Here is a 14,030-nt window from a genome sequence, read left to right on the forward strand (position 1 = left end):
CTTAGTTCAAAGAAATCCCTAGTCCAAAGCCCTAGGTGGAAAAATCTGTTTATAATAAAATTTAGGTTGATCAGATTTACTCTAAAGGATACAAACGGACAACTGATATAGATGGCATAAAACAAGTTAATTAGAGGTGGACTAATTAGCGTGCCTGGTTTGTGTATCTCATTACATATTCCACATTGCTTTTAAATAGTGCCATTTATTTTTTGGACTACAGTTCTACCGTCCTACCATTATAGTAGTAATTATAGTGGGCTCAGAAAATAAAGCTCTAGCAGTTTACTTAAATGAATAATTAGAATGGGTGTAAGGAATGACAGAAATAGGATATAGGAAAGCCAGCATACCCCCACCTCTCATTAAGTAAGAAACATTTTCAGTGATCCAACAAACAAACAAAAAACAAACAAACCCACAAACCAATCACATGTTTACATGCAAAGACAATTCTATTTTTTATTTTTTATTTTTTTAAAGCAATTTATTAAATTTTACAATAAAAATAGACATAATAAACAATGTAACATTGATCTTAACATATTTTCACATTTTCTTTGGACTTCCTCACACCTCCCGCTCCCATTTTCATCGTTGAAACATTTTGTCAGCAATTTATCATCTTATTTAAATTCTTATATCCCTTCTATATTTCACAATCATATAATTCTCAAAAGGAGCTAAATTTTCACAGTCTTACTTATTTTCTTAAAAAGCTTCTAAATTTAGTGGTGCTCAGTTGTTTTAGTCTAGCATCTTATTTAGCATTCACTCAAATTACAATACTTTTGTAAATAGTTCTTAAATTTCTTCCAGTCCTCCTCAATCCTCTCTTCTCCCAGGTCACGGATTCTGCCGGTCATTTCAGCCAGTTCCATGTAGTCTATCAGTTGTATCTGCCATTCTTCCAGTGTGGGTAGATCTTGGGTTTTCCAATGTTTTGCGAGGAGTATCCTTGCTGCTGTTGTTGCATACATAAAAAATGTCTGGTCCTTCTTTGCCACCCCTTGGCCGACAATACCCAAAAGGAAAGCCTCTGGTTTCTTAGTGAAGGTATATTTAAATACCTTTTTCAGTTCATTATAGATCATTTCCCAGAACGCCTTCACTTTAGGGCAAGTCCACCAGAGGTGGAAGAACGTTCCCTCGCACTCTTTGCATTTCCAACACTTATTATCAGACAGGTGGTAAATTTTAGCAAGTTTGACTGGGGTCATATACCATCTATAAATCATTTTCATTACATTTTCTTTCAGGGCGTTACATGCAGTAAATTTCAGTCCATTATTCCACAACCTCTCCCAGTCCTCAAACATGATATTATGCCCAATGTCCTGTGCCCACCTTATCATAGCCGATTTAACCGTTTCGTCTTGTGTATTCCATTTCAACAGCAAGTTATACATCCTTGAAAGTACCTTAATCTTTGGTTCTAACAATTCTGTTTCTAGTTTCGATTTCTCCACCTGGAACCCTAATTTCTTATCATTTTTAAAAACTTCTTTGATCTGAGCGTAATGTAACCAATCTCGCACTTTGTCTTTCATTTTCTCTAGACTCTGCAATTTCCATTTGTCTCCATCCTTTTCTAGTATTTCCCAATATTTTGGCCATTTAGCCTCCATATTGGGTCTTTTTCGGGCCTTGGCTTCCAAAGGTGAAAGCCACCTTGGTGTTTTATTTTCCAGCAAGTCTTTATATTTTGACCAGACATTGAACAATGATTTTCTGACAATATGGTTCTTAAAGGCCTTGTTTGCTTTAACCTTATCATACCATAGATATGCATGCCATCCAAAGGTATTGTTAAACCCTTCCAAATCCAACACATCAGTGTCTTCAAGAAGTAGCCAGTCTTTTAGCCAGCAAAACGCTGCGGCTTCGTAATACAACTTTAAGTCTGGCAGGGCAAAGCCCCCTCTTTGTTTTGCATCGGTTAATATCTTAAACTTAATTCTGGGCTTTTTGCCCTGCCAGACAAACTTGGAAATGTCTCTCTGCCACTTCTGAAAGCACTCCGTTTTGTCCAAAACCTGAAGTGTTTGAAATAGGAACAACATCCTTGGCAATACATTCATCTTGATAGCAGCAATTCGGCCTAACAAAGAAAGTTTCAATTTTGTCCAACTATCTAGGTCTCTCTTAATTTCTGTCCAACATTTTTCATAATTGTCCTTAAATAGACCTAGATTTTTTGCTGTTATGTTTACCCCTAGGTATTTCACTTTTTTCACCACATTAAGTTCCATCTCATTCTGAAACCGTTCTGACTCTGTATTAGTCAAGTTTTTCCCCAAAACCTTAGTTTTCTGTTTATTTAATTTAAATCCAGCCACCCGACCAAAGTCATTAATCAGTTGTAATACTCTTTTCGTGCTGGGCTCTGGCTTCTGCAAGGTCAAAACCAGGTCATCTGCAAAAGCTTTTAATTTATATTGTTTCTGGCCGACCTGGATTCCTTCCACCAACTGATCCCTTCTAATCATGTTCAATAGCACTTCCAGAACCGAAATAAATAACAAAGGGGAAATAGGGCAACCTTGTCGTGTCCCTTTTTCAATTTTAAACTCTTCCGTAACCACATTATTAACTATCAGTTTAGCTTTCTGTTCTGAATATATCGCCTCAATCCCATTTTCAAAACCCCGTCCCACTCCCATCTCTTTTAAATTTCCCATCATAAATTTCCAGGAGATATTGTCAAAGGCCTTCTCCGCGACAATTCTATTTTTTAAAGTAATATTCACTTTCAAAGTTCCAAAGCATCCTATTTATTCCAATTACTACAGTATTTAGATTTCAAGAGGTGACATTTCAGACAGATTCCAAAGTAGTATTTGAAAAAAATGTTGGCCTTTCACAGCCAAAATTCTAATCAACCACAAAATGTTCACTAATTCTAGGGACAGTCCTTTTACAATGTAAAATAATTCTTTTAGATTTTGCCCTTTATCCATGTATTATGAGTTATATCAAACTAAGTCATACTTAGAGCAGACCCACTGAAATCAATGCACTTAAGTCCATTGGCTTTAATGGATCTAATCCAAGTATGACTAACATTATATATTAATTTATTGCATTTTCTCCAAGGAGCTCAAGTGGTTTACATGGTTTGCCGCCTCCTCATATAACCCCCACAACAACCTTGTGAGGTAGGTTAAGCTGAGAGGGTATAACCGGCCAACGGTCACCCAGTGAGCTACATGGATGAGAGAGGATTTGAAAACTAGATTTTCCGGTCCTAGTCTGACACTCTAACCACTATACCGTACTGGTTCTCAACAATGCATATCACCCTGTACTTTCCTTATCTGAACTGTGAACTAGAGAATTCTGATGCATACAAAATAAATTAATAAGTTAAAAAATTGTTCAGTAGCACCTTAGAGACCAACTAAGTTTGTTCTGGGTATAAGCTTTCATGTGCATGTACTCTTCTTCAGATATACTGAATGCATAGTTTGGAAATACATGAAGAAACTAGACACAATCCTGCAGTTTATATTCACTCTCTCCTTCCTTAATACACCACTTACTCCTAGGTTCTTGACAAACAATTGTGGAGACTGACTAACTGGTCTGCCACAATCCTCTCGATTAACACTAGCTCCTGTCAGACAAGAACTCCAACACTTGCAGATTAATTTTTAGCCAGGCAGGGGGCAGCTACCACAACTTGTCTGTTTTGAATAATGTAGTATGAAAAATTATTTGGTTGTCAAATAATTGGTTGTCAAAAGTATACAATAATCCTAGATTCAAAATCAAAAGATTAATTCAAATAAAGGATGGGCATGAGGGAAAAGATAGCATAAAAAAGAAACAAAAAACCTCACACTAAGTTAGAAAATCTTAAATAACAATTTCAAAGGCACTTGTGAGGAAGCAAGGATCACCCATTATGTTTAGCAGATTTCAAATTTTCATATAAAGTAGTTTTTATTTTAACCACGTGGAATTAGGGGAGGTGGATCTTCCATTCATTGTAGGGACATGTGAGGTTGGGTACACTTCTAGTAACAAGCTTTTGAATGCAGAGGAGCAGCCAGGGAAATGGGCCACTGGTACCTTTCAACAAACCCCAGAAGGCTGACATAAAAGGTGAGAGTAGGGAGAAATTTCCAATCTACACCTGGTAGAAAACCACCAAGAGTATTTCTAGCCTGTGTGCATGAAGGATACTTGAAAGGTAATTGCTTTGGTTACATAAACAAATATATTTAACTGAATATGAATTTAGGCTTTATTCTGAAAATATTTTAAGACCTTGACCTTGTCAAAAGAAACTCCGACTATCTTTCAAAGGAAGTCTTTCATCAACTGTCCCCTACACATCTTAACAACATGCAAGGAGTATTTGCAAGATGTAGATCTTAGTATTAAAAAATATACCCTGCGGCAACAAATTTTATAACCAAATTGTGTATTATGAAGAAATACTTCATTAGATATGTGTTGGATCTACTGCCACTGGATTCAAGTGGATTTAACCAAATTGAAATGCAGCGAGAAAGGGAATAGTTTCTCTTCAGTTTTTCCATACTGTTTATAATTTTATAAGTCTTAAAATCTAGAGTCTAAATATTCAACCATATGTCACACAACAGTTTGACAAACTTCCAGGAATATTTGCTGAGTAAGTGTCTAACTATTCCTGGTACCCAATACATCCAACAATTTCCACGTTACAAAGATATAAATCTTCTGCTCACTTCCTTACAGAGAACACTCGCAAAGAATCCTAGAATTATACTGGATTGAGCTGGAATAGTGAACTGATGGGAAAGGACTGGATGCTCTCCCCCCACTTCACTGTTCTCTTATGCCAGCGGTGTCCAAGCTTTTTTCAAAGAGGGCCAGATGAGGGCCGACCAAAGAGCCAACCACAGTTGTTGAGCTTTTTTAAGGACTGAAGTTGCTGGGCTTTTTTTTTATGAGGTTGAAGTTGTTGAGACCGTCGGCCCAGATTAGGCCCCCAAGACGGACTCTGGACATGCCTGTTAACATAGCTGCAATGTGGATACAAAATCTGAAACAGGAAAATCACTTTTCCATGTTCCATGGTGCTACTTGGAACTGAATATACTGACTCTAGATCAATAGAATAATTTGTCTCAAGTTCAAGACTGCCAAGGGAAATTCTCTGAAAAACATTCATTAAAACAATTGTATCTACCCTCCCCTTGCAGAATTCTCTTTAGATTACTAACCTGGTTTTCTTCCTGTACAACTCGATACTGTTCTTTCCAAATAGTTATTTTGGATGCCTCATCTTTCCTCAGGGCTCTTTCCTTCTTGAGTTCAGGACTCCAGAACGTCTTGATACTGTTCATGGAGGAGCTAAGTTTACTTTCTTTCACCTCTACATCCTTGCGTAGTAAATCATTTTCCCGCAACACTTCCTTGAGCTGCGTCTGCAGGTCCATTATAGTGTTGTCCCTCGCCTGGCGCAGTGAATGAGGCACTGTGGATGCCATGCTGACAGGAGGAAGATGATGCTCTCCAAATGCTATAGTATCACTGGCAACCCCACTACTGGCAATGTTGGGGCTGCTGCCCATAGCAGTCATCCTAACACCGTAAGGCAGACGCCCCCCAGATCGTCCAAGAGTCATGGTGCTTTTAGGCGTGTCTGCACCCACGTTCTCATGGTCACTTAGGTACATAGGGCCCGAAGTGGCATAGGCAGCATTTAAGGATTGGATATTTTCCATAGAAAGAGTTTTGCCACTGCCACCCCCAGTACTACTTCCAGAACTGCCACCTGTGCTGTTGGTTCGACGATGGCCCAGCCGTGGCGATCGTGGCAGCCTTGGTGAACGCCCAGGACTCTGGCTACTTGGCTCAATTTTACCAACTGACCGAGCACTTCCATACATGATTGAATTTATGATACAAGGTAACCAGGTAAGGACGAGTTCCTCTGAAGTTTCTTGACTATAGTTTCTAGTCTACTTAAGGCCGATCACTGTTTATAGTAGGTACAAGTTTTCATTTCTGAATACATAGTTTCTTGGAGCTGATCATCATCTGTAAGAGAAAGAAAGATATTCAGTTTCCATTCTATAACAAGTGTTGGTTCCTTATTTTCTGTGAAGATTTAAACATGCAAATGGAAAAATGTCTCTCTGGTACTTCTGATTGCCCTTTCTGTTCATGCTCAACAATATGTTCAGGCTTCAAATTATGTGTTTGCCCCTTTGCAGTTGTGTGGTGGAATGTTACAGGGCACCATCTTATTCCAAGTGCTCTTTAATATCTATATGAAACTTCCGGGAGTGGTCATTAGGAGAATTGGGGCACCATGTCATGCCTCAGGAGAGATTGTGACCTGAATGCAATGGTGAGCTGGATGAGGACCAACAAACAGACTGAATCCTGGTGAAGGAGAGAATCGATGGGTGAGCAGCTCCCAGGTCTGCTGGTTCACCAGTTCTGGACAGAACTGCACATGTTTCTTCAAAGAAACAGGTGCATAGTTTGGGGGTACTCCTAGATCCTTCTGGTGGCAAGGAATGCTTATTGGTATACCAACTATGCCCTTTCCTTACTACAGTTTTTATTTATTTTAAATTTATAACCTGCCCTCCTGCCTAAAGGAGCCCATGAACAGTCATAGGCAAAAAGGTTAACATTATCCCTGCTAGTTGAAGGGAAATCTAGTATAACAAGTGGGATGGACTTACTCTTCAGCAGGTCTATAAAACATAATGCCCAGAATCTTAATAGATTCCCTGGGGTTCCCAATGCAGTCACACCTACCACACTGGTCATTACAACATAATCAAGGCAAGGAAGCAATGCTCTTAAAAGGGAAAAGGGCTGAGCTACCAATAGTTGCAAGTGCATTCTTTGACATTAGCCTCTCCCTTAAATTAGCAGCCAGGGTAAAAAGGTGTGGGGTGTGCAGTCTGTCTGACAGGCAGAGAAGGGTGTGGAATGGGTGGTAGTTGCTTAAGAAGCAGACATGGGTGACAGACATTTAGGCAAATAGGATGTAGGGGAAATAAGTTTGGGATGCAAGGGGGTTTGGGAGTGCAGGTAGGGCACCCCCCAGTGAATTAAGTTTGATAACTATGGGTCACACTGAGCTATGCAATCCCTGATTGTTTGGGCTTCCAATGTGTTGTGCTGGTGCCCTTGATGAGTTAACCAGTAGTGACTGCAAATCCACTTCGGCCCAGCCATGTCTTTACCTGCCCGACACCTGATGGGGTGGCCTCACTTAAAACACCTCACAAACCAAATAGAGAGGGCTGGTAGGCCTGATTCAGCTCATGGGTTGGAGATCTTCCTATCCCAAGAACAGGACATGGGAAAGTGGTTTAGCTTAGAAAGAGCTAGGAGTCACAGGGTATGCTCTGACTGCAAAGGGACAATTATGTTGGTAAATGGATTTTGGCAGACAAGATATGGATGAGTGGTATGCTAGAATTGGATGACAAGGGTCTCTATACTGACCCTTTCCACCATCAAAATCAGTTATTTTTCTGTGAAGAATTATGTCTGACATTTGTTGAAAGATGGCTGAAAAAGTGTGGAAGAGTTCATCACAAGGTCAGAACATCTGTTGACTGGGAAGAAAGGAATGACACTGATTGCATTGTCTCCAGGTACAGACAGACTGACGACTGACTGTTAAACCAATTAATAAGAAAACTACCAGGTATTCAGAATAGTAGTAAAAATTTATCAGTATCACAGTGTTCCACTAAAATTGAGAACATCACCAACTTCCTCTGGAAGTTCACCATACTTCCCCAGATTTTGTGTGGTAAAACTCGAGTTGTGCATGCTTTATACCAAGGATGTGGGGAGGGGGAAAGCATGTGGGGAAAGAGCAGGAGACCCCAAAAAGCCATATAGGCTCCTACTGCTTCAAGGAATTTAAAAAGGAAATTCAGTATTTCCATAATCTATCCTATTTTTAAAATCAGTGGCAAAAAATTAATAATGAATCACATCCTGACAGCAGCAACAAAACGAGTGGTGGGTGCCATACCATCTGCCATGATGAAATGGGGGTTGGGTGGGATCCCTAAATATATAATTACGTAAGAGAATGAAAAATTATTCCATAGCAAAAAAAGGGAGAAAAAAAATCTGGGACAACCATTTAGGTCCTCCCATCAGATCTGTAATATAATAGGGATGAAATTTTGATCGCTGCTTAAATGAATTGGCCCAATTCAGTAAAACTGACCATTACAATAGGCAATACAATTCCAAATCTTTTCTTTTAAAAAACCCAAAAAAACCCCACCAAAAACTACACAGCAAGGATATAGACCAGGGAGAGGTGGGGAAGCCTTTTGGCTCAACAGGCCAGATCTTAATCAGTCCCCATTGCTGCCAAACATCTGTGACAGGTAGGCTGGAATGCGCTCAGTTCAAGCTCCAATAATCTACAGTGGCTGGCTACACGTCTGAGTTCCTCATGGGGAACTCAGTGCAACTGACCTAGCTGGCTTGCTCTCACTGCAAATCAGCAATGTCGCAATTCGAAGCACACTTTAAGGTTTACAGTCACACACTGGCAGCCACACCTCCACAAATTCCTCGCTGGACATCATAGATGAAAGGAGGTAGATGTGGTTTGGGGGAAACAGCCTCACAAGCCAAACTGGGAACTCTGTTGGGTCAGATTTAGACTGCCATTACAATTCTTTATCTGCCTGATCAGAATGAAGTCTCAATATCCCATTGAGTTCAATGGGGCTTACATCCAGATAAGTGTGTAGAAGAATGGGGTCTAAGTTAGTGTTACTGAAATCAATGGGGCAAGCTAGTCATGACTTAAGCCCCACTGAGCCACATCACTTTTACTTTTGTCACCACAGCTATATATTTCAACTGCCATAAAACAAAATAAGAGAGGTCATACCAACTTCTTAAGATCCACAAAACTAAATTAAAGTAGGGTTTTTTGGTTGTTGTTTTTTAATTCTTCCCTTGGATATATGTTGCAACAACATTTATAGAGTTGCTACATTTTGGTTCACATCATTCCAGGTCTCCCTACTTTACCAAGTATACACAGTGTTTGGAAGTTACAAGACTGCTACGTAAACTAGCTGAAACATAAGAATCTCTGCCCTCCTAACAATATATTTAAAGATGGAGAAGAAAAACATGGAACTACAGTCAGACATGGAACTGCCAACCCTGATAGAGGTGTTAGGAAGTGAGAGGATACAGTTCCTGCACAGAAATGCAAGTGTGACCTTTGCAATGCACACCACTTATTTAAATTCCAGGGCATGGTAACAGGTCCTTTAAACTGTCCTTCCAAATCCCAGTATCCACAGACCATAGAAAACAACTCTGAATGTCAGAACTATAGACAGAGTCACAACATTTTTTTAAAAAAATAAACCACCCTTGTAGTTTCCGAGAGAAAGCAGATTCACATGATATACAGTACTCTTCAACGGTTGATATGAGGAAGCAGACGGATTGGCAACTGCCCGTGTGCTGATAGATGTTCTACACATAAACTTACCACTGTAAGACAATGATAGGGACCAAATATATACCTCCAGGCCTCTCTGGTCCTCAGAACTCACAAGGCCATGTCCACTTATGGCTTGTTCTTTGCCCTCCTTTAGAGTAGCAGAAATGTGACCTGAAACTAGCATAATACCTCTTGCTTGTTACCCCTGACACAAGGCCCTTTGGCTGAAAGAAATCAGCACCCTGCTGTAAGACCTACAGAGCCATTTTTCCTCAAAGCTTAGCTCATTTTTCCCTGCAAAATAGCTTGACCTTCAATAAATTATCAGATTAAAACATCCCACAAAGCTTTCTATTTTCCCTCATGAGAAGAAATCAGAAGCTATCTCACTTGTCTTCCTTCTAAACCTTTACCAAATACTTACTGTATTTACTACTTATAGGAAGCAAAGCTATTCAGGGACTGTTATGGCTGGGAACTTTTAATGTTTAGAAAGAGACTTGTGGGCAAATGGGCAAGAACAACAACAACAACAACAACAACAACAACAACAACAACAACAAAATGCTAGTGACCCTATCAGCATTTTCCGAAATATACAGGAGTAGCCAACATGGTGCCCTCCAGATATTGTCAGACTACAACCCCGATCAGCCCCAAGCAACATGGTCAATGATCAGGAATGAATGGGTATTGTAGTCCAATAACTAGAGGACACCACACTGGTTACCCCATTATATGCTTTTAAACCTGGAGCAGTTGCTGTGGGCATCATGCAGTAGCTTCTTTCAATGCTCCATTCAAATGCATGCATAATTCCCACTTTTAAAAGCCACACTACTTGCAAGCAGTTCAAAAGCACGTCAAAGTGCAAGTAGATAAATAGGTACCGCTCTGGTGGGAAGGTAAACAGCGTTTCCGTGCATTTGCCAGAAGCAGCTTAGTTATGCTGGCCACATGACCTGGAAGCTGTACACCGGCTCCCTCGGCCAATAAAGCGAGATGAGCACCGCAACCCCAGAGTCGGCCACGACTGGACCTAATGGTCAGGGGTCCCTTTACCTTACTTGCAAGCAGTATGATTTTCTTCAACTCTCCCCAGATTTCCCACTCCTTCACACACACTTCACTGATTTATGCTATGCAACTGGGATAAGTTTTTTAAGGAAACAAAATCAAATCATTAGAATCAGAGCTGGTAGAGGAGCAGTCTCCAGTCAAAAGATCATATCAGATGCAAACTACAGGAAACAGACAAAGCTGCCTTATATAGCTGATCTATCTAGATCAGTATTGTCTACATGGACTAGCAGTGGCCCCCTAGGATTTCAGATGGTGATATTGATGGGTGCTGCTGTGGACTGAACCTGGAGCACCACTCTACATGAAAACCAGGTGCTCTACCACTAAGCTACCATCCTATTTAGAGAGGCCTAGCCCCATTGCACACCCAACAGTTTTGGATTATACATGAGGATCAATTGTGGATAGCACTGGCCTAAGTTACAGAGTTTGTGCAAGGATTAAATCCTCATTCCCTCAAAGCGCATCACAAAATACTATCAGTCTTGTGCTCATTATTCAAACGTTCTGTGCACCTCCTGGAGTGGAGCTAGGAACACATTTGCATCAGCTCTAGATAACATGCCTGCCTTAAATCAGCCTTTGCCAATGTGATGCCCTCCAGATGTTTTTGACAACTCTGGTTGACCCCAGCCAGCCCAGCTGGTGAAGGTTGACTTATACTATCCATCAGATGTTAGGTACATGAACTTAGGGCTTGATGCTTGGAAAAAGGATTCTGACTTTCCTAACTCCTGAAACTGGTATTTGCTTGCTCTCAGGATGTGCACAAAAATACCATCTTAATTATGCCACTGTCAGCTTGTTCTTAAACACAATCAGGCAAGGCGTATTCAAACTAGACCTGTCACTTGATTCTTCTTTCCAGAGGCATTCTTGCTTCTTACTCACTATTTAAAAAATGGATTGCTGTGGGTGGAGAAGTCAAGTCTGTGTTGTGTAATGGATGAACATGCCTAAAAGCAAAGCACATCCCTGCAAAGCAATAACCAGACAAAAATAACAAAATACCAAAACCAGCACCGGAGAGGCTATCAGTGCATGTACCTTTATCAATTCCTAGCAGATACAAACTGAATGAACAGTATAATACTAATATACCAAAAATCACATTTAGGATGAGGAACACCAATGACATTATGACATAGGAGGGGAAAAATAAGCCACCCCTCCCTGTACTGACAGAACTCTGTACATGGGTTTCTCTGGCTCCCAAAGTCCAGAATATAACAGTTTTGCCCATTTATTATCTTTTTAAAAAATTTTAAATGTGTTTGTTGCTGTAGATGACTTTTTAACACCATGCTATTATTTTATTGGATGTTTAATTTTAAAAAATTAACACCTCTAATATTTTTTGCACTCTAGACTTCAGCCTCTAGAAATGTTTAGGCACCACAGTGTCTTCTATCATGAATAATCAAAACTAGTAATGTCCTTATGTTCTCTGCAAGATACAATCAATACAACTTTACAGAAAAATGGATTTGTGGTAAAAATATTTATGGCTTCATCACTCAAAAGCAGGGGCAGGAAATCATATCAAACCAACAGCTAAAACATTTTGGAATTTAAATTTAAAAATGTTATGTGCTATACAAAAGCAAATTTTTTTTTGTTCAGCAAACCATTAATAAATCAATAAAATATCAAAATGTTGTTTGCCAAAGGAAACACACTATATTTTTTTCCTAAAAACTATTCTAAATAGTTAAGTTATACCAGAGAAACATGCTATATTGACAACATCTAACTCAGTCTGTGCAAAATCAAAGTGTTGAAGTCTCTTTTGAGATTGCACTGACTGTAATTCTGCTTCATTTTAAAATGGCCCATTTAAAATACTCAGAAGCAGTTCATGTACAGCACAAAAATGATCTCAAGTGACAAGTTATGCCAAATTCTAGGCAATACTTCTTAAACTGTATTATATGATGATTAGGACAAACCTTGCAGACTATACACTTTCCTAACCAAGGGTGAATATTTCTAAATATGTAAAACTGCCACATACTGAGGTAGGTTAATAATTCATCTAGCCAATCTATTTTCAATGGCAACAACTCATATACTTCAAAACAGATCTTTCCCAACCCATCTGAGAATTTTCAAAACAAAACTGAAGATACTAGGGATCACCAATCCCAACCCCTGCAAGGAAATGCCATCTATTTCTGCTACCTCCACAGCATGAGCCCCATCCCATTATATTTGATGGAATTACCAGAACAAGGCAGAGTTTCACAATCCAATCAGAGTTAAAGACAAAATGGAATTATGAAAGATAAGCTACTGTTTAAAACTCTTGCTCATCTTATGCACAGGCTCCAGAAAATATTTTATTAGTACACCATTCCAGTAAAGGATAAATTTGCCACCATACCAGAGATTTTTGATTTTCAGGTCCTGTACCTTGATGCATTGCATGCCAAATTCCTCAAGAAGGCTGCTTGCTTGCCATTCTTGCAATGCTTTGAACCATCAGCCCCCTCAAGGAAACAAAAAGCGAGCACCTTGTTACACTAATGGGCTGCCAGCCACAGAAAAAGATGATGCTCGCATCCACCCCAAGGTTAACAGTTGCTAACATGAGGCAGTGAATAAGAGAGACGGCTGTACATTTATCAAGCCACCTATCGAAGAGTAGCATCAGCTGTCAGGATGTGCAAAAGGGCTGCAGCGCCGGGCGAGAAGCCGCAACAATAGGTGCGCCCATGTCCGCAAATCCGTTTTGCTATCCTCCCCCTAACAAAAGAAAAAATTATTTCACTGGCTGTTGCCGACGAGGCTGACAGGTGGGGCTCGTCCACCTCCCCGCCGCCGCCTCATACTAACGGGGTGGGGTCGAGGGAGAGGCCACGGTTCTGAGCAAGGCAGGGAGCCTCGGCGGAGCCAGTTTAGGGTGGGGGGCGGGGAAGAGGAGGCATCCTGGATGGAGCACCTTTTCCCGGAACGTGGATGCCCGGCTCGTGTGGAGGGGACGGGCCTCTCCCTCCCGCTTCCGTGGAGCAGCTGATAGGCCCCGGGTCAAGGGGTGCCAACTATGACCACACGCCCGGCAGAGGCAGGCAGGCAGGCCCCACCCGACCTTCCCCCCTTCCCTCAGCGACACAGACCCTCATCTCGACCACTGTCGGCTTCACCTCACACGCCGCACACAGGCCCAGTTCTCTGACCTGCCTCCGGGTCGGCTGAGCTTCCCTGCCACAGTCTGTCAGCTGCTGTGGCGGCGGCGGCGGCACCAAGCAGGCTGGTCTTCCTCCGCCCGCTGCTCCCCTCACGGCTGGCGCTCCGGCTCCTCCTCACCCGAGCGAGCAGCTCCCCGCCCGCGCCCCCGGCGCGAGGCGAACACCAAGCCCCGCCTCTCCCCTGGCGCGAGCCCTGCCTCCCCTCGGTCTTCGCCGGCGCGCGCGACACGCTTAAGACCTCTTCTTCCCTCACACGCCCGCCTCACGCGACCATCGATGGGATCGATCGATTCACTCGT

General features: G+C 41.3%; 1 protein-coding gene across 13 annotated transcripts in view; it reads right to left on the minus strand.

Annotated features, from left to right (window-relative positions):
• Nucleotides 1-14,030, minus strand: part of ERC1 (ELKS/RAB6-interacting/CAST family member 1) — a 161,261-nt gene that overhangs the window by 147,076 nt on the left and 155 nt on the right. For 2 of the 13 annotated variants that reach the window (XM_080971584.1, XM_080971585.1), the window contains exons 1-2: nt 13,720-13,971; nt 5,217-6,036 (exon numbers count right to left, since the gene is read on the minus strand). In XM_080971584.1, the coding sequence (XP_080827710.1) occupies nt 5,217-5,885 (669 nt within the window). In that variant the 5' untranslated portion in view covers nt 5,886-6,036; nt 13,720-13,971. Of the gene's footprint in view, nt 1-5,216; nt 6,037-12,926; nt 13,041-13,719; nt 13,981-14,030 lie in introns of those variants that run through there. The other 11 variants (XM_080971581.1, XM_080971580.1, XM_080971589.1 and 8 more) reach the window with 10 other exon arrangements.

This window comes from Podarcis pityusensis (genome assembly GCF_964106645.2).
Source record: "Podarcis pityusensis genome assembly, chromosome: 10".
In the NCBI taxonomy this organism is placed as follows: domain Eukaryota; kingdom Metazoa; phylum Chordata; class Lepidosauria; order Squamata; family Lacertidae; genus Podarcis; species Podarcis pityusensis.